This window comes from Sinocyclocheilus anshuiensis, unplaced genomic scaffold (assembly GCF_001515605.1).
Source record: "Sinocyclocheilus anshuiensis isolate Anshui unplaced genomic scaffold, SAMN03320099.WGS_v1.1 scaffold918, whole genome shotgun sequence".
Classification (NCBI taxonomy): domain Eukaryota; kingdom Metazoa; phylum Chordata; class Actinopteri; order Cypriniformes; family Cyprinidae; genus Sinocyclocheilus; species Sinocyclocheilus anshuiensis.
In genome coordinates, this window is record NW_015540946.1 from 1,778,436 (window position 1) to 1,805,969 (window position 27,534).

Here is a 27,534-nt window from a genome sequence, read left to right on the forward strand (position 1 = left end):
ATATATATATATATATATATATATATATATATATATATATATATATAGTGCAATGTAATATAAAAATGAAATATTATTTAAACATATATAAAAAAAATTCTTTTTTAGATAAAAGTATCTGACGATGCAGAAATAAATGCAAATGTAAAAATTTTCACTTTCAGATTTAATTGATCTCAAAATAGAGAATTATTTTGGTTCCTTCTGTTCCATCAGGTTCTAGCAATATCTTTGATGTGGGAAACCAGTGTGTAATGCCACACTGAAAAACTGCTTTGTGTAGTTAATGCTTCTCAAATTTCAAATGATATTGTGCTTTCAAAAAAACATTTTTTTTCTTTTTTATATTTACTTGATGCATAACAATTACAGTATTACAGCAATTACACAATGATATCCAACTATCTGCCATTTTTAAATAAAAAAACCTTCAAATTTTTGCAGGTTTCTGTCATTTAATTAACAAAACTAGAGACAGAGGGAATAACATTTGTCAGGCATATACAGATGTACTGTCATAAAGCATGTAATGTCTCTATAAAGACAGGAGTGCTGTGTATTTGGACCTGATGTTCCCCACAGGTGTGCATTAGAGAGGAGCTCCAGTAATCACAGTGTTACCTGTCCCAGCGGTAAAAGAAAGGAAGTAAAGCGAGGCAATTATTAGAGCTAAAAGCCCTGTGGAAAGAGCCAGACCAGCCTCATTAAAGCTTTTTAATTGAAAGCAGGAGCGGCTGTGCTGCCTTTCCTCCTAAAATGTGCTAATGCGTGTGCATTGAAGAGCTTGCGCGTGTATGTCTTTGGGCGAGTGTTCAATAGATGTGTGTGTAAAAGGTATGTGCATGTGTGTGTGTGTGTGTGTGCATTACCTTAATCTCCGCAGCTGTGAGTTTCTCCATGTGTCGTGCTAGCTCAGCTGAGCTCTGGTTCTTCCTGTTCAGGTAAACCTGACACACCTGACTCCTCTCCATCAGTGTGAATAGCAGGAAGCGATCGCCGATCACCGCTGAAAACCACAGAGAAAGGTTAAAGGTCAAAACTCATATGACCTTGTGAGACTACAGCTTGACTACAGATTGACTCAAATGCTAACTTACCCCTGGTAGAAAACCTTTTTACTTTTATAGATAGAGATAATTCTTTCAAACAATGATGTCCCCAAATGTCCCGCAGAATTTACTGGAAAAACTTTGTGCCAAAACTCAAAGTAACATCCCTCAAAACATGTTTGTATTTCATGGTGGGCACTTTCCTTTGACCTGTACTGTTTTTACACATACCTAATGACATATTTATTGTCCAAACCTCTTTTATCTAACCTTCATGGGTACCTACCTACTGAATCAACTGTTGGCTAGTTCAAGTAATGCTGTGATTTCAGGTTTTACTATCCTTGTGAGGACATTCGGTCCCCAAAACGCAGGTAAAGTCTGACCCACACACACAGAAATGCACTAAATGAATAATTTCCATAAGTGTTTGAGTCAGGGCAGTAGTTTAAGAGACTAATAAGGAGTCACAGAAGAGAGAGAGAGAGAGTGAAAGAGAGACTGTAAAGCCTGTAGGGTATGCAGCTTTCATGTTAAAGAGAGACATTTGCAGTGAAACTGTTGACAAGCTCTCCACACTGTGATTAGCAATTAACCTTCCCTTCCTAAAAAATTAATCTGTTTATGAAACCAATTAAACGGCAGAAAAAATTAATACAAGCCATTTAGAGAAGCAGGTTTAGTTGAGGATGATATTCAGGGCTGGAATTTCCAACCTTAACAGAAATTAGAGACGGAATATCAGTGCTTCTGCAGTAATTATGAATCATCTCACATTCAAGCATAAAAAGGGAGCTAATTTCAAAGGAAAAGCGTGTTAAATGCAGTAATTTTACCATAATTTTAAAGTTTTACTTTAGCAAGTCTACAATAACAAAGAAAACATGCACATTTGCATAAGATTTTGAAACTTTTTTTGTTTTTGAACATTTTGAACTTAAAATGCTGATGTACTGTGCGTTAGGAAATGTAATATATTTTTGGAAATTGAAAGAATAATTTTTACTTAAACCAAAGTTTATAGTTTAGTCACTTTAAGAGGCTCAAGAGTGATTTGGAAAAGCTAAGTGTAAACAATATACTCTACCAAATTAAAACTGATTATTTAAATGACATATTTTCCCTTTGGAAAATAACAGGAAAAAGAAAAACATGGAATATTCAGAATGCTTTTAAAAGATTACAAAAATTCCAGAAAGCATACTGATGTATTAGTGTTCAGTAATCATGGCCAAATTAAGGGGAAGATTCCATGATAATCCTTCCAAAAATATTCCAAATTTGTGTCCAGGGGCTAGTAAACAGGTTTTGGAACATGTGGGCAGTGGGTTAAATCAGAATAAATCAATAAATTCCTCTAAATCTGCTTAGTTAGTTAATGCTCCATTCCTTTAAAACATGTTTACAGCGTTGTCTAAAATGCTTACAAGCAGTGATATTAATTTCTAGAAAAATATAATACAATATTTGATGATGGCGGATATTTTGGTTCTTAAATTGTAGGTCATTATGTTTTGGGCATCTCTAATGGACTCAATACCAAGATGGTTTTTACCTAAAACCACTGTGGGAGTTTCTTATACCAAACAAATATTCCCAAACACCTCTCTTATCATTGTTTGGCTGTCCATATACATCTTAAAACATCGTAACCTGTGACTGTACTAACGAAACAGCTATAGATGCAGTAAAGATAATTTATGGGTCACAAATGTGTCCATCGCAATCACAGGCCAAACAAAGTTTTCGATTTCTCTCTTTATACTACAGCACTCACAAAGTAACTTCATCACAACTAGAACAGGTCTGACTGTGTGTGTGAAAATAGCTGAATAAGTGACAGATGTAGAAGCCCTCCTTGCACCCCCACCCTTACACTCTCTCTCTCACACACACACACACACACACATATAATTACTCTGGTAATTAGGGGCTCTGGGGGCCTGAATGGCACTCTATGGGGGCTACTAGGAAAAGGGAAGGGGTGGGCTGACAGAGTGAGAGAGAGAAAGAGAGCGAGAGAGGTTTGTCAGGTATCTAGAGACCTGGCACAGAGAGCATTAGCCATATAAGCTCTAAACAATACATGATATGAGAAAATAATTAGCAGATTTGGGATAGTGTCCAGTTTCACAAACCAGAAATAAGACAAGGAGCCATGCCAGATTCCCCTGAGATTCAGGAGGAACCTCAACGTGTACGTGTGTGTGTGCATTTGTCCGTGCCTTTCGAACTTCCATTGGGAGTAACGGAAGAGGGAGAAACAGAATGGACTGACGTTCGTGACCTGTGGGTGTGCATGCCGCCCAGGCCCATGCTGGGAAAATGAGCAGTGAGCGAAACTGAAAGGAGAGGGGGAGAGACAAGAAGAGGAGAGAAAGAACAGAAAAGACAGAGGGAGGGTAGCATGCAAGTGTGCATTTACTCACCATCGCTGATGGTGTCAGGAGGTAGTCGCCCCACCAGCGTTCTGTCAATGGCCACCCGTTCAACCTGAGCTCCGCCCAGGATAAGGGTCACCAACACACCTGATCTCAACAGCAGCTACACACACAGTATCGAACATTGAAAGAGTCACAATGTTTCAGAAATTATGACTGTAAATCAAGAGTACAAGGAAATTACATTCAAAGAAACTGTTCACACAGATAAATGAATATTGCATCATATTTTTATTTTTCTGCAGAACACAAAAGAAGATATTTGAAAGGAAGTTTCATCTGTTTGTTTGTTTTTTTTTTACTTTATTTTTATGAACTTCAACACAATAATAATCAAACAACACTCCTTCATGGGTACATACATAAATATTTTTCCCAAAGTATAACATAAAAAGTAAAAGAAATTTCAGTCTGGTCAACTGGTTACGATATAAGCAAATATTTGTAAGCATGTATACGTGAATATTTGTGGTCATACATTCATAAACATAATACTCATTTCCTTAGGCTTACTATCAAGCAGCCGTTGATCCTAATTACATACATTTACATTAATGAATATACATATTTCACTTTGGCATTTATCTGTCTTCTCTCTGTTTTGATATATAGATTGTCCATTTTCCCCAGTGTTTCTTAAAAGTCTCTTCTTGCAGTCTCAACCTGAATGTCAGTCTTTCCATCTTGTAAATTTCTGTAACTATTTGTTCCCACTGAGTTCTTGTCGGGGGAGGCTGCTGGAGCCATAGTCGAGTAATCGCTTTTTTTGCTGCTGCTAGTAGAATCCTGAGTAGATATTTATTCCTATTATTAACTGAATCAGGTATATTGCCAAGAAATAGAATATAAGCTGTTTTTTCAATCTCAATTTCCAAGATTTCCTCTATGCTAGAATGTATTTCTGACCAATACTGATTTAAAACTGGACAAGACCAGAAGACATGTACATGATCAGCCGATAATGACCCGCACTGCCTCCAGCAGAAGCCCTGATTTGTCATTCCTTTTTGTCTTGCTTTCACTTTGGGCGTAATAAAGAAACGAATTGTATTTTTTCCAACAAAATTCCCTTAGAGCCCTGGAATGACTAGTCACACACTGAGAATGCCATAAGTTCAGCCATTCTTCAGCTGGGATACAAATCTGCATTTCCTTTTCCCACTTTTCTTTAATATACTCAGTAGAATGGCCTTTAATATCTTGAATGCAGGTATATAAACCAGATATTAATCGTTTTTCACAAGTATTTGTTTTATACACTTTAATGAACATTTATCAAAGGGGAATAATCATTTGTTACTCTTCTGATTTTCATATCATAATAGTGTCTAACTTGTAAAAACCTATAAAAATCCTGTTTCTCCAGACCAAATTTGATCATTAAATTCTGAAAATCCTGAATTTCTCCCTTTGATATAATAGAACAGTAAGCAGTTATTCCTTTTTGTGCCCAGCTTTGAAACCTTTTATCCATTTGAGCGGGGTAGAACTGAGAATCATAACCAATCCAACTTCATCTGATACTCTAGTTTGAACTTTCTCATCAATTTATACATTTCCTTAGGCTTACTATCAAGCAGCCGTTGATCCTAATTACATACATTTACATTAATGAATATACATATTTCACTTTGGCATTTATCTGTCTTCTCTCTGTTTTGATATATAGATTGTCCATTTTCCCCAGTGTTTCTTAAAAGTCTCTTCTTGCAGTCTCAACCTGAATGTCAGTCTTTCCATCTTACAAATTTCTGTAACTATTTGTTCCCACGGAGTTCTTGTTGGGGGAGGCTGCTGGAGCCATAGTCGAGTAACCGCTTTTTTTGCTGCTGCTAGTAGAATCCTGAGTAGATAGTTATTCCTATTATTAACTGAATCAGGTATATTGCCAAGAAATACAATATAAGCTGTTTTTTCAATCTCAATTTCCAAGATTTCCTCTATGCTAGAATGTATTTCTGACCAAAACAGATTTAAAACTGGACAAGACCAGAAGACATGTACATGATCAGCCGATAATGACCCGCACTGCCTCCAGCAGAAGCCCTGATTTGTCATTCCTTTTTGTTTTGCTTTCACTTTGGGCGTAATAAAGAAACGAATTGTATTTTTCCAACAAAATTCCCTTAGAGCCCTGGAATGACTAGTCACACACTGAGAATGCCATTCTTCAGCTGGGATACAAATCTGCATTTCCTTTTCCCACTTTTCTTTAATATACTCAGTAGAATGGCCTTTAATATCTTGAATGCAGGTATATAAACCAGATATTAATCGTTTTTCACAAGTATTTGTATTATACACTTTAATGAACATATTTATCAAAGGGGAATAATCATTTGTTACTCTTCTGATTTTTATATAGTGTCTAACTTGTAAAAACCTATAAAAATCCTGTTTCTCCAGACCAAATTTGATCATTAAATTCTGAAAATCCTGAATTTCTCCCTTTGATATAATAGAACAGTAAGCAGTTATTCCTTTTTGTGCCCAGCTTTGAAACCTTTTATCCATTTGAGCGGGGTAGAACTGAGAATCATAACCAATCCAACTTAATATTCTCATCTGATACTCTAGTTTGAACTTTCTCATCAATTTATACCATAATTCTAAACCACATTTTGTCCACTGAGTTATGTTTTCAGATATCTCCTTAAATTTATTGTTATTACCTAAAAGTGACTGAACTGGAATAGGGCTTTGCAAGATTTCCAATTGTTTCCAATTGGCAGTATAGGTTGAATCACAGCAACATAGCACATTTCTCAGTTGGGCAGCAATATAATAGTCTTGAAGGCATGGCAGGGACCGTCCTCCTTTTTCTTTTGCTAACTGTAGAGTTTTAAATTTAATCCGTGGTTTTTTACTATTCCAAATAAATCTAGAAATTATTCTGTCCCAGTCGTTAAATTGTTTCTGGAGAATTTCAACTGGTAAAGCCTGAAATAAATACAATAGACGAGCGACTATATTAATTTTAACTGATTCTACTCTATTGCTCATATCCAATGGGAGTAATGTCCATCTATTCACATCTGTTTCTATTGTCTTATTAATGGGGACATAACTGTATTTATATATTAAACAGGGATCCCTTTGTATATTTACCCCTAAATACTTGATGCTTTAATATTTAATATTTATGCCCTGTATGTCCATATTTTCTCTGATTAGTTGGGCCAGAGGTTCAATAAATAGAGCAAATAAGGATGGGGAAAGTGGGCATCCCTGTCGAGTTCCTCTCTCCAAGGTAATTCTCTGAGATAAATGACCATTTATTTTTAATATTGCAGTGGGAGCCGAATATAATGTTTTAATAGAATTAATACATTTCTCCTTGAAACCGAACCTGTGTAGCACTTGATATAAGTATAGCCAGCTCACAGAGTGGAAGGCCTTCTCTGCGTCTAGGCTAAAAAAGACTGCACTCATTTTGTTTTTAGTTATATGACTCATTATCTGAAGTGTACGTCTAATATTATCATGGGTTTGTCCGTTTTGAATCAACCCGGTCTGATCATGATCTATTAAATCTGGTAGAACGGTTTCTAATCTTTTTGTTAGAATTGAAGTATACAGTTTATAATCTACATTAAGAACTGAGATGGGTCTATATGAACTACATTCTTTACTGTCCTTTCCTTGTTTATGTATCACCAATATGATTGCCTCTTTCCACGACTGTGGAAGCTCTCCCTCTTTAAGTGTATGGTTAAACGATCTGAGAAGTAAGGGTGTTAATTCGGAGCGAAATATTTTGTACCATTCAGATGGATATCCATCCTTTCCGGGAGATTTATTTGTCTTTACGCTATTTATTGCCTTATCTAATTTATCTTGCATTAGTTCAGCCGTTAATATTTTGTTTTGTTCTGAGCCAATTGACGGTAAGTCCAATGAATCAAGAAAATTTGAAATCGATTGCATGTTTGTTTGAGATGGCTGAGAATAAAGAGTTTTATAAAAATGTTCAAAAGAATTTAGAATATCCTTTATACAATTACTTATTTTCCCTGTAACTGGGTTTTTAATATTCTTTACTATGTTTTTTGTTCTTTGCTTGCAGAGACGCCAAGCTAAAAGTTTCATGGCTCTGGGCCCAGTTTCATAGAATCTCTGTTTAGTAAATTTGGCCTGTTTTTCTACATCATCTTCATATATTTTATTGATTTCTTCTCTCACCGTCTTTATTTGATTCAGCAGATTTGAGTTATTATTCTGTCTATGTTCATCTTCTAAATGTTAAATTTTTTCTTGTAGTTCCTGAAACTTCTTCTGTTTGGCCTTTTTCCGCGATGAAGTCAAGAGAATAATTCCCCCCCGTATAAAGGCATCCCATAACACATGAGGTGAAACCTCTCCATTATCATTGTCCTTTAGGTAGTGCTCAAATTCAATTTTCAGTTCCTCCTGTACGGTTATATCATTTAATATTCCTGTGTTTAAACGCCAGATTCTATTTTTTGGCATGTTATCTAAATGTAATTTAAGATAAACACCAGCATGATCTGATATATCTCTCACACCAATACTACAATCTTTAACAATATGAAGGTCTGATTTAAATGTGAAGAAATAGTCTATCCAGGAATAAACTAAGTGAGGGGTCGAATAATATGTATACTGTTTACCTTTAGGGTTTAACTCCCTCCAGACGTCAATTAGGCCTAACTCTTTTATTAGTTTCCGCACCATTGAAGCCTGTGAGGTTATTTTCTTCATTCTTTTTGTGCTAGACAGGTCCAGTTTAGGTTGGAGATGGATATTCAAGTCTGTTTGTTTCTGAGGCTATCAACTGGAATATTTTCTTAAAGAATAATTTCCTACTGCCAGGAGGTGCATAGATATGAAATAAAGTAACCATTTTTTTATCTAATTTTCCTTTTACCAATATAAATCTTCCTTCCTTGTCCCTAATTTCAGACATAAACTCAAAGGTTTGTGAGTTAGTTATTAAAATAGCTACTCCTTGTTTTCTACCAGACCGATGTGATGAAAAGTAACAGTTTTTAAAACCCAATTTTTTAAATTTTTCATGCTCCAAATTCGACAAATGTGTCTCTTGCCAAAATATAATGTTTGTTTTCTCTCTCTTAGTCTTTGCTATGGCCCTGCTTCTTTTTAGGAAGTTTCATCTGTTTGGATCAATATTATGAAAGTCAAAACTTTCAAGCTCCAAATCAAAACACTGATTAAGGCATGCACCCAAAAACTATATAAATGAGGAGCCAATAAGGTTTGACATTAGTTTTGCATTAGAAGTTCGTGACACCATATTTCATGTAGTATTTAAAAAAATACTGTAATGGCTCTAATTACTCATTTTATCGCCAGAAAAATAAATACATTAATTAATTAATTAAATAATGAAGGCAAAATAGAGGGAATATGATGTCATTAAAAAATATTTTAAATACCAAATATTTTCAAATTGTTTACAAATTAATGTTTCCACATCAATTTGGAGATTCAATTTGAAAATATATTTATGATTACAATTTTAAACCATGATTAAGTATAGAAACACGCTATTAATTAATCTTTTTTTAAACGTTTTACAGCACTATTTTTAAGTCACCTTAATAAGTCACCTTAATCTCTTCAAGTTTTGGGTCCCGTTAACTTTCCATAATATGGACAAAAATAGCTGAAACATCCTTTAAAATATCTTCTTTTGTGCTCCACAGAAGAAATAAAGTCAAATAGGTTTGGAATGACATGAAAGTAAATGATGACAACATTTTAATTCTGGGGTGAAATATCCCTTTAAAAATTACTGGCTGAGAACATTTTGACTGAAATAAGGGGGAATTTCATCTCTACACAATGTCAACAGGCGATAAAGGTCACCGCGTCCAATCAGACTGCTGTGCGGGAAAAACCATCTCTGACCACCAAAAAAAATTTAACAGGGTTTGTTCTTCCTGACCTTTTAAAACATCTGAAATCAAGCACTTTATGTGCCGAAAATGTGTGCGCATGTGGCTGAAGAATCCATCCACACTGAACGGAAAACCGCTGGGCTACAGCGATGTGCTTGGGAAGAGAATCTTTTTTGATCCCAGAGATAAATTCCCCAAGAGTATCTGACACAACAGTATGCATATGCTCATTGCCTGACCTCTGCTACATGAGCCAACTCATGCCAAGAAGGCCTGATGCCTGCTGGGTACTGGTGCATGCTGGGTAAGGTACCTGACAGCACTGTTTGCTTCTCCATCTGACACTCATGACCGGGCATGACTGCAGCAGCTCCTGAGAGAAAGAGAGACAGAGAATGTGTAGTAGGAATGAGTAGATGCCGTCTGAGTGTTTTCAGGGTCAGGTTTAGAAGGATGTTTCCAGTTTCAGATATGGAGAGGCAGCAAAAATGAGCCCGAGTCGGACTGAACAAAGCTAGGTTTGTGTGAGAGAGCCAGAGGCAGAGAGAGAGAGCCAGCTCACAGTCCCAATCATCCCCCTCAAATATCCCCCACGATGACAGAGAGGCAGCCACACAGGTGCTGAGAGAGAGCAAGCGCGAGAGGTCGGGGGATTTTCTCTTTCCTTATGAAAAGAGAGAGAGAGAGAGAGAAAGAGAATGCTCCTATTTGTTAATCAGACTGCAGGAAATGTAAACAAATACCTCTAATTCCTTTAGGGCATCACGCAGCTTCTCCGGGCGACGGTTACTAAGGAACCATGGGTAACCCCGACCTGAGTGACAGAAAGAGAGGGAGAGAGGACACAGGTATGAAATGCAACGTCATCTGAGGCCAGAAAGAACCAATAAATGACCGCCAAAAGAATGTGTTTTTGTGTTTGTGGGTTTTTTGAGGGTGAAGAGGATTGACCCTGAAATACAGCTCCACCTGAGGTCACCCTACAAATGAATCTGAGCTGACAGCTCAAGAATGAAATCCACTCATTTCAATCCTGATGAAGATTTGGGTACAAACACATGGGACACATACAAACAGGAATGAATAGGAAAATAAGTGATTGTTAAAAAAAGTGAAGAAAGTCTCGTCCCATTTGGCTTCAAGTCGAAGGACAGTCCTAACTAATCATTTTTAAAAAAATGTAAGGTTTATCTTCCTTTTACCATGTTTAAATTATTAGACTTATTTTATAATACAGTTTTATGGTGGCTTTTTATATTTTAAGATTTATTAAGATTATTAATTCAAATTTTATGAAAATATTTTATGAAATAAGCTAACATAAAGTGAGTTTTAAAAAGTAAATAAAAAATCCCATTTGGATTCAAGTTTTATGCTAAATTTAGTCGTTTTTAAAGCAAACTCTGTATTTCTTCCACATAAAACTCCAAAATTAACATTTTCCCTGAATCTACAATGCAAAGCAAAGATAATAAACTTCCTATTTCTTTTAATGTTTAAAACATTTCTCTATTTTCATTAGCTAAAATATTTACTTTCATTATTTTTTTTTTCATGTTGTAGACAGAAGGGATTTAAAAGCTAAATATGAACTAATAGCGCAACAGAGTCTAAATTCAGTGTAACGCCTCATTCAATCAGCGCTCCCTGAGTTAGCACAGTCACCCGAGGGAAGAACTCAAAGTTACCATAACATATTAAACACATTAAATACGCCACTCCAAAATGCCTCGTTCCGCTCACAAAGCCCCCCAAATTTCCTCTTAGATCTCAGTCCCTTTTTCCCTCTGGAGCAAACCAGCGAAGGGAAAAAAAGAGAAAGAAACGTTAATAGAATTCTCAGCTGAGTTTAATCTGTGAGTATGCGTTTGCATTTATGCATTAATACATTCATCCGGGACAGGGACCCACAGAAACGGAGGAGGTCTGTTATTTATTTTCTTAAAGATTCCGCAATCAAATCCAATCAGTTTTTTTTATTATTATTTCTACACCATTAAGAAACATCTCTTGCCTTTTAGGAGTAAGAGGATGCAAAAATAAATGAATGCAAATGAAGGAGAGAGGGTGGGAGATGAGCAGGAAGGGGGCGAGAGGGGTACGGGTCTGTGTCTTCTGATAAGGGTGTTTGTGTTTCTCTCGAGGGCGACGGGAGTTACCCCACCAGCAGGGTGAGCGAGTAGGAGGTAACTGGGCATTGCAGTGGGAAGACACTGGCCATACTGGCAGTGAATGTCTGACAACATCATAAGGGAGTCAGTCCTATAATGAACTACATTAAAAGGGGCAGAATGAAGCTGTACTTGTCTTAAAACAAATAGAAAAACTACAAAGCAAGGAAAAACACTGTAATTGTGCAATGGTTAAATGTGAAGCTGAAGGAAATGGTCCAGTCAAAACCTTCAACATATCAAAAGAAATACCATGTTTTTTTTAACATAGTACCATGGTAACATCACTGTATTCTTCATAGTACTTTGGAGACCCATGGTACATGGATATACAGTAGTTGTCATTCAGTACCATGATATTAAGATCTTAAAGCATCACTGTACCATGGTATCAACACAACACTTTTTGTAAGGGACGGCTGTCTTAGATCTTAATGAAGTCTGCAGAATTACTATATATGCACATTTCCTGTGCAAAAGCTTGATAAACTGCCATCAAATTGTCCATCATCGTGACTTGCAGCCTTACGCAGTGTTTTTTCATTCAATTCTTCTTCATTAATGTTGCGTCAGGCTCATGAGTGTTAAAGAAGTGGAGGGAAAATGGAGTGATGTTTAATATTTGTCAGATTTGCACTAATGGGGCACTTAATTTCCCAGGCATCTGAAGCCCAATTTAAATTAGGAACCAGATGAGTGCTTCAGTAACATGCAAACCAATGTTCTTAAATACTGAGCTAATATGATCATTGACACAAAGGTTAATTGTTTGATGATGGATTACTTACTGTCTGCAAACTGCTGTTTCTCATTGTAGTAATGCTGATCAGTAGGAGAGGCTATACAAAGAAGAAGAAAACAATGTGAGAAAAAAAAAAAAAAAAGATTTTTCAATCTTTAGAAAGGATGCAAAAGTGAGTTGCATGTGCATATGTAGATGTTGTCCCTGGGGAGAAAGCAAACATACTTTTCACATGCTAACCAGTTTAATTAGTCTATTCTAACAATATCCAACAATGAATGCATCACATAAGCGCAGGAACTCATGAACTCACTTCCACCACATTTCAAATCATATTTTTGTAATAAAATGCAGTCTCTTTTGTCCTGCTAATACTAATTTTTTATAGCTGAGATACTAAATTATTAATTAAATTAATTAATAATTAAATAATATTTTCACACTTTTTTGCATACTTTGACAAAATAACACCTATACTGGAAATAACACACAATTAAAATACTATTATTTAACATAAATTACACTTTCCTTGATGGCTCTTTATTGCTCTCAACTGACACTTTTGTCTACTTGGTAACCAATTACACTAATTTTTTAATAAAACTTTAGTGGCAGAACTGTTGGTTATGATGAAAATGACATCATAATTGCAGGACAGTTGTAAAATTAGTAATAAAATTCGATCCCTGGCATATAAAAGTGGCCATAGCTTAAGCAACACCCTTAAGTGTCTTTCTCAGCATATGGTCACTCAGTTGTCGCTCCCCCCAAAGTGTGTGTTTGTCAGAAAGAGAAAACACTGACTCATACAGTGAGAGGGGCAGGTATGCCGACAGACGGAAATGACTGAGGGCAAGACCAAACTCCTGCTTTGTCAGCACGCTGTCTCTCCACTGTGCTATAGTACCATACCTTAAGCCCCATCTCACCCCAGAGTCCCAGATCTCCAGCCCTCAGCGGCCCAGCCAGACGGCCTCCTTCCCTGCCTTGCTCTACAGGAGCACTGCCTCTCTCTGCTGGAGGCCTGGACCTGCTGGACAACTCCAGGATTACTGCTGCTAATCAGATAAGGGCCATTCTGCCCCTGCCTGCCCCAGACACATCTGCTACGGGATAGAGGGGTAGGAAAGAGCCCCCTTCCTCACATGAGCATGGGTCTCCTTCGCCCTCTGCTGGAGGCCGTAAGAAACAGCAGGTACCACATTCATACAGAAACTGGATTTCTAGAAATAATCCATTTTATAGTCATTTTATATATCCATTTTATATTGTATAAATTACACACTACAGGTCATAAATCATAAATCAATTGTTATAATAATGTAATGATTTCAGAAATGATCACTCATGAACACACACTATAAAAATGACTTCAGACTTTGATCTCTATTATTAATAAATGGTAGGTATGAGAAATAAACTAACACTGCATCATTATGTTCCTCCTCAATTCCCGATTCTTCTAATTAAATGAGACTAAACATCTGAAAGTCTTTATAACATCAAAGTCTTTTTGTTTTCTCAGATAATAAGACTTTATCATAAATAAAACAATGGAACAAACTAAATCTTTCAAGTCTCAAGTCTGAAGTATTAAAAATGAATAACATAAATTAATAAGCTTTTCACGTTTCAGAGCCGGTTGTGTCCTCTCATGTGGGGTCTGGATTATTTCATGTTTAATCTGCGACATGTTAAAACACTTCATCAAGAAACCTGGTGGCACTTCATTTGCCCAGAAGCATTTAGAGAACATCTGTAACAGTGATGAATAGGCCCACATGTGATCTGCAGATTTTGCTAAGCTTATTTTAGGGGCAAACCTTAAAATATTAAATATATTAAAATGTAGCTGATAGTATTGCATACTTTTTGGTAGCTAAAAGTATAATTAAATTAAATACTCAATAAAAAAAAAAAACTGATCACAAAAGTGGACGGGAGATTTGTAGAACTTTGAGAATGATAAGTGTTACAATTCTGTGGAAATCTGCAGAGCGAAGATTCAATTTGTGTCTGGTGTTGAAGTGTCATTTAGTGAATTTCAATTAAGAATTCAAGAGAAATAAGAAATACTGTGGTTCAGACAGGAAGACTCAACTAAAATTTTTTTTTCTTCTTAATTTTTTTGCTGTTTGTACTTACATGTTGTTATTTCTTCGTACCGTAGACCTTAGTCAGGTTAGATGCCATATTGAATTTAATGCAGATGAAAATGTGAGGGATAGACTTACAGTCTTTACAAAGTCATGCACTGTATACAGGTTCTAGACTGTAATTTTCACAACTCACAACTTTCAAAACTGTTTACGGAGTTTTTGTCTACTGAAGGTTAATTTTCAGAAAGTCGTTTTGCCAGCTGAACAATCGGTATGTTGTTAAACAACATACCGATACTTCTAGCCCTCACAGCCTCGTTTTCATTCCTTTCAAACATTCAATGTGGCACAACCCTGACTAAGGTCTATATGTATATCTGGCACATAAAAAAAATGTATGATCAAACTTTATGGAAATAATAAATGTAAATGACTTAATGATATATTTAATAAAGACACAAGAAGATGCATACCTGGTTCTCCTTTTTCATAGAGTTGGTATGTGCCAATATCTGTATCTGGCAAAGGCGAATAAAAAGAGGGAAGATGTCTTGAGTTTCATCCAAATACAATATGAAACACTGAGTTTGTTAGCAAAAATCAGCTAGAATAAGCACTGTCTAATATAAAAATTAAGCTAAGAGTTTTGCACTATTGGCTGCGGTAGATGAAATTTGATGTCCTTTATGCAATGTCAAAGGACACTGGATTCCTAAGGGAGCTGTGAGCACCTGGAATGTTTGACTTTGCATTAGATTTACAGTTGGACTCTTCATGGACTGTGTACCTCTGACATTGTGTAACAAATAAAGATGCACTAAACCATTTTCATCCACCCATCCATCTGTTTAAATTTTTATTCATTTCATTCCCTCCTCTCTCTCTCTGTCACTCAATGTACAGGTCAAGAGGGCTGGCTACAGGCGATAGAGCTGCAATCACATACAAATACTCCCACACAGATTGCAGAACACAATATAAAGCATGTAGACAAACATGCATGCATTTAATCCACGACAACATGTTATCACAGGATTTTCCAAATAACTGATAACTGGACTCGTCTGTGAGAAAAAGAAAATACAAATTGCTCTTACACACACTTACAGTACACCAGAAGAGCCAAGAAGAAAAAATCAAAGGGTGGAGAAGGAACAAACATGCAAAAAAGGTTACGACAGGAGCAGAGGATGTGAGGATTTTAACTATAAAGCACCATTAAACAACAAAAAGAATGGCACGACAAATTGAAATGTTGTGCGTTATGATTTATCACAAACTGCCTCTTAAAAGCTATAATTAAGGGTGCCATAAATTTAATTATAGGCCACAGAATGTCTCTAACTCTAGACTAACTGCTGCTAATGTGATAATGACCACCATAAGTGTGTCACACAGCAGTTTAACCGGCTCTGAGTCAGACAGAGGCATATGGGTGCATTTAATGAGAAGAAAAGAAGACAGCAAAAGGAATATAGCAGGAATACACCTATAAGAGGCAACCAAATGTGTGAAAGAGAGACGTTCTGTATGTTTTAATTACCTGGGACTTGCAGGCTGTTCCTGAAGGACCACAAATGCAGCTCCGCCAGGCAGAACGACATCTGATCGAACTCAAATAGGAGCCTGTCCAAACAGGGAGAGAGCCAGTGAGAAAGAGGAAAGGCAGACAGAACAATAGCAGAGATATGCAGCAAGAGCCCTGTGTTTCATATCACAAAGAGCTGCAGAGATAGGGAGGATTGTTTTCAGACTATCACTAGTTTTGGGCACTTTCGGTCCACACTAAAAAAAGAGGAGCTATTTGAGTTCATACACATGCAAAAACACATCAACTTAAAGGAAATGAAAAAGGATGAATCCTCTACACAGATAAACATATGCATCTCAAGGGTGCTTACTGACACAACATGCTGGCACACACACCAGACTATGACACCACTCACACACTCTCTGTTTTCTTCAAACACACACACTCGCTCCTGCTGTGTTTCTGGGTTTGAGCCAGAGCTCTGTGCCAGGTGTCAGCACAGTGTGGAACACCTCTGTACGTCTCAACAAGGTGAACACACCTCTGTCTCCTCCACACACACACACACACACACACACACACACACACACAGGATGGCATTCAAAAAGAACTGTATATTCATAAATATTAGAATCCAGTCAACTACAGATGATATGATATATGACAAAAAAAAAAAAACACCAAACAACATCACAAGAAAGCAAGCTTTTTTTTCTTATTTTGGGAAGCTTTTTCCTGTTCATTAGGTAGTGGCTGCGTATTATGTTGCATACTATACACTTTAAATACTAAATTAGAGTAACATTTATGCATTTGGCAAATTTATCTAAGGACGCACAATATATTGATACCACACTCTAAAAAATGCTGGGTTGTTTCAACCCATCTTTGGGTCAGATATGGACTACCCCAAGTTTTGGGTTAAAAATGTAATTGAAAAATTTAACCCAACAGTTGGGTTAGTCCATATTTGACCCAAAGTTGGGTTGAAACAACCCAGCATTTTTTAGAGTACACATCGGTTATCAGCTGATGTTAAGATTTTTTTAATGTATTGCACTGGTCGATATTGATTATTTAATTGTGCATGCTCATTTCCTCTATTTTTTACATTTAAAAATCTCATAATAATAATTTTTCATACTGCACAATATAAACGACGTGACACCTACAGTAAATTCAATTAACATTTAAAACAATTATTTTTATTTATTTTTATTTTGAATTTATTTAGACAAGCAGTATAGAAATTTAATATAGGCCATTTACCAGTGAAATGAATATAATTATTTTAATATTGGCACCTTCCAACTTCTATCCAAAGTAAAAACAAAAATAAAAAAAAAAGTAGCCTAAATTAGCTTTTAGGCTAATATTGAACTTTTTTTAGTGGTTGAAAAATGCTGAGAAATGTGAGGACAGGGCTTCCACAGCAGTGTTTAAATCCTAAAATTAACTGTAAGTATTGAATTAAAGGCAATAATGTAGCTAGGTACAGTACAAACAAATGACAAATGAGATACGAGATATCACAAATGTTAATTAAATAATTTCTTAATATATCAAAAAGTAAACAATTTCAGCAGTCAGTGATAGAGAATCACAATGAGATTGGAGCATGTCGCAGGCCGGACACAAATCTGCAACACCCGTATAAGCACCATAGTGCATGTGAACTGATGGATATGGCGAAGCTTCAGCAGAAACATGGAGTTTGACTGAGACCGAAAAACTTTCAAATATCCTAGGTCCAGACGTCTATCCATCCATGCGACCTGTTTGGATGGCTAAAGGTTGCAGAAAAAATTAAATCTAATGTCATATTGAAGGAAGAGCAGCATCTCTGCTTTCTGTCTGTGTCACAGGGTTAGCGCTGAGCATGCCAAGTCTTATCTCGAGGCCTGGGCTAACAGAGGGGGAGAGTGAGAAGAGAGAGAGGCAAAAAATTCTGCCACTTTCCTAAATAAATAAATAAATAACATTTACCACAAAAATAAAATAACGCTAAACCAAAAAAAAGTGTTGGGAAAACGCTGTCCCCAGCACAGCCTCTTAACAAGTTTACTGACATAAGAGGATTCTTTCATCTTCTCGCTAGCTTTTAGAGCGAGTCAGCTCTTTCTCTCTCTCCCGACAGAAACCCAATTTCTCCACAGAGGGAAGAAGCTTCAATTCACACTTGAGATGGACAGTCAGGCGGAAGGATAATTTTTGATGACCCTGTCTCAAAAAATGATAAGCTAGAAAATGAGACAGAATTGCATCTTTATTTTTGACATCAGGGTGACGCAAGGCTGCGATTCACAACACAGGCCGGAGAAGCACTTAGAGTGAAACAAGAAGAGACAATTGGTCTCATTGTTCCACCCAAATTAAGACATGAGAATGACCTGAATGGCAAATTAGTGAAACTGCTTATCAAAACACAGCGCACACTCCCTTCCTGGCACTCACCGGAAACACAGCGCTCCCCGCGCGCTAGTTCACGGCGTCAGCGGGCACGTCCCAGAGTGCCACACTGCAGATGCCACAGTATCGTGAACATAGCAGCGCCGGCCGGCTGTGGCAAGCTGCTGAAGTGGCCGTACATTTGCATGCGTTAATGGGCTTTTATTGTGCTGTGCGCGAGCAAATTAAGAAGCAGTATTTACTGATCTGGGGAAGAACAAAAGAGAGGTCAGCCAGTGGGACAAACACAACTCCTCTACTCCACACACTGAAGCGCAGCTTCAAGTTATTCAGCGTTGAGTGTTTTTGAAATGGCTTTTTCCAGAAATTGTGACTGATTGTTTAATTGGCAGTCTGAGAGATCCTAGTAATTGTTTCGCTGCTTTGTTTCAGGTGTGTGTATGTTAGCAGTTTGTGGAATGTTAGTAGTTTGTGGAGAAAGGGACAGTTTTTGTGCAGCGCATGCAATTAAATATGCATTTGCAATTCCGGTTGTCCTTTTTTTCCGCACCGAGGTCATTTAATTGAGACCGGCCAGCTTAGTGGAAAGAGAGAAAAGTGTAAACGTGTGTGTGTGTGTTTTTTTTTTTATGTGTGAAAAACACTTGAGTGTTCCTTTGAGAAATCTGACAAGTGCATCATCTGCCTGTGACAGGCCTCTTCTGTGTCTATGGTGTGTATGTGAGGCAGAGTAATAAAAAAAATAAAAAAATAAATAGTCTATTTTCCGTTCTTTGGGCCGCATCACAAGACCTCCAAAAATTGTTTGTAGGTCACCTTCAGTGTTTGAACTTAGACTTAAAATCTAGCTTGTCCAAAAGCTAGTGTGCCCATGAGAGGCCTCTAAAAATAGAGATCATAATATCACATAATAACATCATAATATCAAAATATCATCATAATATAAAATAAATAAATAAATAAATTTTATATTTAAGTCAGACATTTCATTTTAGTAGTAGTAGCAGCATTTGAACTAAGACTGCAAATTCCTGAAAAACGTTTGGATAAAACAGTTGACGATTCTCAGCTTGGAACTCCAACAAGGATGTTCTGATCAGTATTTCATAATTTTAAATAATAATAATACATTTTAATATATTTTGTTAATGACGCTGTGCCACGCATCTGTCTTCTTCACACTTAACTGAACTATCAACAGCAAATTCCATTGTCATCATATTTTAACTTATGCAAATGAACACACATTTGTACCAAGCAATCAAATGTTTAGGATAATTTTATATTTAGTAAATTCCTATAAGAGAGATTCACGTCTGTAGCTGTTCCTACACATGGAAGCACACAGGAACCACACTGAGCAGCTGTCAAACTACCTCTAATCCTGATCCTGGGGCCAACATGTTCCCTACCTTCAGGTGGATGTCTCCAACTGCCTGTCTGAGCAGAGGAACACAGTCAGTCTACCTGAGATCTTTTCAAAGGAAACAGATAGACAGCTGTTGAGACTTTGACCTCAGTCAAACAGCCAAACCAACTAAATGTGCATCACAATAAAGCTATTACGATGCATAAAGAGCTATTTCTAAAGATCTGCCCTGTTACTACTTTTTGTTGTTCTATACATGACAGTGACAGTTAAGACATTTATATTAAAGGAATAGTTCACAGTGTGATCAGATAGAGAACTGGATCGTATGTGGATAGCATTTACAAACTTTGGGTCAAAATCCATCCTTGACAAACTCAGACTGAGGGTTCATTCATCAGAAACCACCCACAACGTGTCTCACAATGTGGTCAAGTGCAATTCAATCACTGAAAACACATGTTAATGCCAGGTGTTAAGGAAGCCTACGAAAAGCACGCTGCACTTGTATGTTTGCCGTAAGTCTCTAAATTACACATTAGATTTGTCAAAGCAGGTGAACATTAAAGTCAAACAGTACTGAGAATGTTTTACAACAAGGACTGGGAGCATCCGGCCCTCAGGTACTGCTCGGATTTAAAAGGCAACATAATTAAATCCCTGGGAAAACGAACCTTTATCAAAGTCTTATCGGTGCTCTCTCCCTCTCTTTCTCTCTCTCACACACACATATTCACATTAATATTCAACCTGAGCAAAGGATGAATCCATCAGGCAATCTTTCTGTTTGCCCAGTGGCCGACCCCAAAGAGACGTTGTTCCTCTTTTCGCTTATTTAATCAGGCCCAGATTAAATTTATCATTCCTCATTTATGGCACTCTCGCTTTAACTGTACCTTTAGTTCTGCCCTTCATAGTCAATTATCATCCACACCGCCAGCGCTCGATTTATTTCATGCAATCAAGCAACTCTACATTTTTTAAATTCTATTTCATTTGAATTTTTTCAAAGCAACAGGACCTTAGCGATGTAGGAGAACACAGGGCAAATTGAATAATAAAAATGTCAGACGAAATTAAAAAGGTCAGGCTGGTGAATTCACGTGTAGAGCACAGATAACCACCGCAGAGTTTAGCTGACTGCAGCGGAAAGACAGAAAGAAAATCATCAGCAAGTGATTGACCCCTGGTGACCCCATGCCCCTATCCAGGTTCATAACGGAGAGTGAAGAGAGATGCACCTGCTGATTTCAGGAGATGAGTGAGGGAAAAGCAGACATGTCCTCTCTTGACTTTCCCTCTCTCCCTCTCTTCAGAACTCTCTTCAGTCACAGACACAAGTAAAAGTGTCCCATCTAACCTGGACTGACAGCTGAAATTACAGACAGTAGAAACTGCCACAGGTGAAGAATTGCTGCACCCCCAAATACCCCTCAAAAAAGCATTTTAATTTCATCTTAACCCTTCACCTTTCACTCTTCCTCTTTCAGAAAATCATAACAACCATTTCCCGACACTTGCTGTGATTTTAGTACATGTTATTAGGTTTCACGCACCACACGCAAAAACAGCAGGCTTGTGTTGAGCTTTAGCACTGACTATGTTTCTGTCAATAGAGAAAACAGTGATTTTTAGGAATATATATATATATATATATATATATATATATATATACACACACACACATAAGCAAGCAAGATACCAGTAATATATAAATAATGCTTAATATATAAGTATATAAACATAATATAATTCTGTGGTACTTCTTTTTGTGTTGACTCCGATTCAGCATTACCACCTCTGTTTTTCCTTTCTCTCCTCTGTATCTCAACCTGAAGTTACTGAAGTGAAAATATAAAACAGTACAACCAAAAGAAAACAGAAAAGGCAGCAGCTCTTATCAGAGCCCTCTAGGGCACAGCCTGGCCACAGCCATCAGCATTAACATTAAAGAGACACAAAACAATGGAAAACACTTTGGGAGAGAGAAACGAAAAGGGGAATGGGGAAGTCAGACATACAAGTAGATGTGCTGACAAAATGGTGTTACAGATTACAGAAGGGCATGATGGGATACTGGAGGATGCCCAGGAGTGCTGTAGGGAGGGTGATAAGACAAAAGAGAATGAAGATGATGTGGAGAGAGAGAGAGAGAGAGGAAATGATCTCCATAAGAGTGATAAGCGGCCCAATAAACAGAGAGGAGGAGAAAGAGAGAGAAGGCAAAAGGGTGGGAGTAAAGTCCATCATAACATTCAATAGAGAGTTTGGCTGGAACAATAAACTCTGCAGGAGAATCTTGCTAAACCAGCTTTTGTTTTACATGGTTTCTTGTTGGTCATTTATAGTTATGAGCTATTCTAGATGGCCGATCAGTTTCACTATGAGCAGGTGGGACCAAGTACTGTTGGACAGATATTTTTGGACAAGCTGGTTAGGACTGGTAAACCAAGTCAGACCACGAAAAAACAGCTTCATGTTCAAAACAACAGCTTGACCACCTTACGTTGGTATGAGCTGGGTCATTTCTGTTATGCAGTACATTTTTATGTCCCCATCATTTGTGTGATGGCAAAGCTAATTTTTCAGCAGCCATTACTCCAGTCTTCAGTTTCACACGATCCTTCAGAAATCATTCTAATATGCTGATTTGGTGCTCAAGAAACATTTCTTGTTATTTTCAATGTTGAAAACAGTTGTGCTGCTTAATATTTTTGTAGAAACCGTAATACTGTACATCTGTACAATATGTTTTACTGTCACTTTTGATCAATTTAATGCATCATTGATAAATAAAAGTATGAATTTCTTTCAAAATAAATCTGACTCCAAACTTTTGAATAGTAGTGTAATTCAATAATTTTACTACTATGCTGTGAATGGATCTGGCCATTTTCTAGGCTACACAAACGTCTAAAAAGGAAAACTGTCAAATATAAATAAATGCAGCGGTCTTATTTTATCTTTTTAGTAATCTTAACAAAATCAGAACAAAAATATTTCATTATTATTTTTTTAATTTAAAAATGCATTTTTCTTCTGGCAAGTTTTTATATATAAAAAAACAAAACAAATGTCTGATGAATCATCCTTCACAAAGTGACATTTTTTGTGACATTTTTGGTAAGAATACAAGATTACAAATGTTAGTAAGTATTAGCAAATATTTTTTATGATGTTTTGTGGTATTAGTTTTTCTCGCTCAAAAACGTTCTATCCTGTTCAATAAAATCTGCATTAATCAACATTTCGAAAGATGGTAAAATCCTGGCATCTGGCTCATTTTCTTGCCATTTTGTAAATAGCCAAGCTATAATTAATAAAGTTTAAATGCCTGATCTTGACAAGATCATATTTTTAAAATCTACTACAGCCTTTTATAGAAATGCTTAAATGTACATTTCAAAAAGTACTGCATAACAGGAAAGACCCAGCTGGCTTATCAAGTAGGGATATTTTAGACATTTCCATAAAAAAGACCTCAGCTCAAAAGGCAACACACCAGAAAAACCATATGCAAGCAGAAAAAAGAACTGAATTAGTCTATATATTCCCATCTGTCTGCTTTCAGCGGTTGAAATACCATAGATTTATACAATTTATACTGTATCATATCAGTCCACTCATCTATTTCTTTCCTCCACTTTCTCAGGTCCTCATAACATGAGAGACAAGTCAAGTGTGACAGACAATATGTGGCTACGCTATGTAACATGAAGGTGCCATTGAAGAGACACAAGGACAGAGTGGCGCCATGGCGCACACACACTCACACACACAGCCTGAGTGTCTCTGAGAGAGGCCTCTATTCACATTCAGCAGGCAAATAATAGCGACTGACAGACAAGCAGCTCAAAATGAGGTAAAGTTAATACTATTCATGTGAGAAGACATCTACAGTATGTCTGTGTGTGCAAGCCCATGTGTAAGAGGTGTCAATCAGGGCCGTAAATGAAGTTGGGCAGCGTGAGTGACATGGCCGGGGGGCAGGTCTGTCTGTCTGTCAAATGAGTGGAGAAAGGAATGAACAAGTGTGAAAAACAAGGAGATCCCGAAGGGATGCAAAGGAAGTTGTCACTCCAATTGTTGTCAGAGAGCAGGAGTGCGAGGCCATCAAGAGTTGAAGAGTTGAAAAGTTCAGACAGAGATGAAAAAAGGGTTTGAGACAGAGAAGATCGGCACAAACATGTACAGGAATTGCCAGTACTCTCAATCTCAAACAAGAGTTAGCGGCATTAACTGATACTAGCCAAGGATTTACCAGCCTCTCTTCAAGAAGAAGTGGGTTAAAAAGAGGAGGAGAACTGTAAAGAGGGAGGGAGAGAAAGAAAGAGAGAAAGCACATGTCAGCAGGTTTGGATAGATGGTTTCTGATTCTGTGCCATGCTCTTAGAGCTAACCGAGCAGCACACACGCATACACACACTTGCATACACATAATGCCATCGCCACCAGTCTTCTTATCAGTGCTGCATGGTCATTCTTCCACTTCATCCCTCTCTCACTCTCTCTATCTTTTTCTCTCTCTCCCTCCCTCTTTCACAGTCCTTAGTGGGTTAATCACTATAAATAGAATATATATATATATATATATATATTTTTTTTTTTTTCTTTCCAGAACAAATGTACCATGATTTCCACAGAACATTAAGCAGCACAACTACATTGATAATAATAGGAAATTATTGAATCTTGAGCACCAAATCAGCATATAAGAATGATTTCTGAAGGATAATGTGACACTTAAGACTGGAGTAATGGCAGCTGAAAAACCATCTTTGGCATCAAAGAAATCAATTACATTTTTACATTTTAAAATATATTAATATAGAAAACTGGGATGCAGGGACTGTCTTGATTCATTGAATCATTTATTCAACAGATTCAGTCAAACACACATTCTGGAACAAAACACAGCTAACATGTTTTACTTGACAATGTGCAACAGTCTTTTTTGAAGCAAAAGCATGGCAATATTGTGACTGAATTGTATGTTACTCAGTAATAAGTTCTTGTTGACTGAATTGTTATTTAAAAGCTATATTACATTCACAATTCATTAACATTAAACATTTTAATATATCACTACAATACAGTGCTGTTTCAAAGTTTGATGACTTTACCATTATTTTAGTAGTGCTACTTTATACAACAGTAAAACATAAAACACCCACAATGAAACTTGTTGATTGATTCCATCATATTATTTTCTCTAAATCTGAGCAAAGTTGAGCCAAGCCCATCAGTCAAATTGACAAAATTTGTGGTTACTGCATTTAGCAAGCCAATGTGTGTGTGTGTGTGTGTGTGTGTGTGTGTGTGTGTGTGTGTGTGTGTGTGTGTGTGTGTGTTTGTGTCAATTCAATACCCACAACCTTCTATGATTGTACGTATGAGGGTTTTAAAATTGAATGTGCAGGCTGGCTGTCTTAAGTTACTAAACACTTAGATAAAGACAGCTTTGCACGAGCTTTGATTTGAATTCTTCTATCCCGACATGCCAAGCATAATGTGATTCTTTTTAGCATAGCCGTAAACATGGGTGGTAATAACCTGAGACTAAAACACACACACAAGGAGGTCTAAGTACATCTGTAAACGTCATTAGAGCAAAATGATCAGGAGAAAGAGGGCCACGAAAAGAACAGAGGAGAGAAAAAAGGAGCGATACCTTTTAAGCAGTTGTTTACCCAGAGACTTGGAGCAGAAAGCTAAACAGTGGGGGCACAAGGCTGGGTCACACTTCTCAGAGCCGAGGAATTTTTTGTCATTTAAGAAATGGCGGGGATCTTTTTTTGCCTGAATACTGTGGGGGCTTTTTTCTGTGACTTTCAAACACAGGCTAGAGTTTGTTTGAGAAATAAATTCTGGTGACCAAAGGTGAGTAAACGTCAACAAAAAACCCCAAGGAGCCGCTAAACGACAGGAGAGAAGTTCTAGGAGTCTGTCTATCGGTGTCCAGTATGGTTGTTGCTGAGACAGGTGCGAGTGAGACAGTGTCAGTGTGTCCGTGTCTTTGTTTTTGTTGTTGGATTTACTTTCTTTAATGTCCCTGCCAGCGTTCATCCCCTGACGTTTTGCAGTTTGGCCCTTTGACAAGCATGCGTGGAAGGAGAAGACCTCGGAACGTTGCGAGCCGCCGAAAGGTCAGGAGAATGTTGCGGACTTCACAGCAGCTCATTACGGATCGTCTGCAGGATGCTGTCACAAAAAAAATGACAACCTGTCAGTCCAGAAAGGCAAACGTTGACATGGTGGCCACTGCACAGCACACACCTGCCCTTCCTCTTGCTCTTTTTCCCTCACTCTCTTTTCTTCAGGGTGACATCCAAAATGATCGACCTCATTTAGACCTTGCGAAGTTATTTCTACATCAGACCACACAGAGGACAAAAATCACAGAGCAGATTTTTATGAAACTAAAAAAACTATTTATCAAAAAAAAAATATATATATATAAAATAATTTGATTCAATTCAAAATGTACTGTTTAATTCAGTCTGTTACTTGACATTTCTTTCTAAATTATTTGCGAATTTTACTAGCAAATTTCAGAGTGAAAATTGTGCAACCCTCTACATTGCGACTCTAGTGTGAAGTAGGGATGGCTTATCGATCCGAAGTATCGATATATCGATACTGACGCGAGTGTCGAAAGTATCGATACTCAATCAAAAAATACCGATATTAAGGTGTTTTATTTACCAGTGATTTTGTTTATTTAACAACAAAAAAATGCGTACAATATGCCTTGAATTGGACGAATAACCTATGTTAGCGAATAATTGTGTAGGATAGAACTATTTTCCTGCTCATCTGAACACATGCAAATGTTGCAAGACAGAACCAATCCATCACAGAGAGCATTCACTCACTTCTGACAGTGCATTCAAACAGGGCTGCGTTTCCCAAAAGTATCATAAGAAAGCATTAAAGCTTTTGGGAACGGCAGCCCTGAACAATGCTTATCAGAGGAAAGAAAAAAAACCCATATGTGTTTGAGTTATTTTACAATAAACAAATTGAAATTGTAGCCTACATAGTTTGTGCAATTACATTTATTGACATTGAACGTTGAAAGATAATACTGATCATGTTTTATTCTGTAATGTTAATAGAAATCATACACTGTCAGAATAAAAAGGTTGCATTTTATGCATGCAACAGCCTTTCAGTGTCAGTCCCTTATGAAAATGAACCATGGTTTTACTAAAGTGACCTTAGTTCAACTGTAGTATTTGTAGATTTGCATCATGTGTAAACAAAAAACATATTTGAACCATGTGTAAACCAAAATATAACCTAATAAGTTACAATTAAGGCGTATTGAATGTTAAAATGTGTTTTAAACAAAATTAAGTGGTTATCATTACCCATTTTACTCTTAGTAATTTAATAATTTAATAAACTTCATAATTTAAAAGTTTAGTTCAGAAGTATCGTATTGATATCGATATCAACGATACTGGCCTTTAAAAGTATCGGTATCGTATCGAAAACAAAATAAGTGGTATCGCCCATCCCTAGTGTGAAGGCGCACGACTCGCCGTCGCTTTGTTTCACACACACACGCAGAGAGAGAGAGAGAGAGAGAGAGAGAGAGAGAATTGACATGTAACCGTTACATGTAAACAATATTCTTTGTTGTATTTTCCTGTCAAAATAACAGAGTTCCTTTGGAATTCTTCAGCTTTTAAGAACTGAGAACTTCTCCGGTAGTGGGCGGAACTAATGCGCAAACGACGATCTCATTGGCTGGCGCGCACCTATTACCGTCCCTGTTTTGATTTCAGCAAATCAGTTCGAGCGAACGCACACAACCTGATTAATATTCATGAATT

General features: G+C 37.0%; 1 protein-coding gene across 1 annotated transcript in view; it reads right to left on the reverse strand.

Annotated features, from left to right (window-relative positions):
- Positions 1-27,534, reverse strand: part of LOC107689811 (WD repeat-containing and planar cell polarity effector protein fritz homolog) — a 67,181-nt gene that overhangs the window by 36,894 nt on the left and 2,753 nt on the right. The window contains exons 2-8 of the mRNA XM_016487976.1: positions 15,928-16,010; positions 14,858-14,902; positions 12,332-12,382; positions 10,116-10,186; positions 9,686-9,745; positions 3,479-3,593; positions 870-1,006 (exon numbers count right to left, since the gene is read on the reverse strand). Coding sequence (XP_016343462.1) covers positions 870-1,006; positions 3,479-3,593; positions 9,686-9,745; positions 10,116-10,186; positions 12,332-12,382; positions 14,858-14,902; positions 15,928-16,010 — 562 coding nt within the window. The remainder of the gene's footprint in view (positions 1-869; positions 1,007-3,478; positions 3,594-9,685; positions 9,746-10,115; positions 10,187-12,331; positions 12,383-14,857; positions 14,903-15,927; positions 16,011-27,534) is intronic.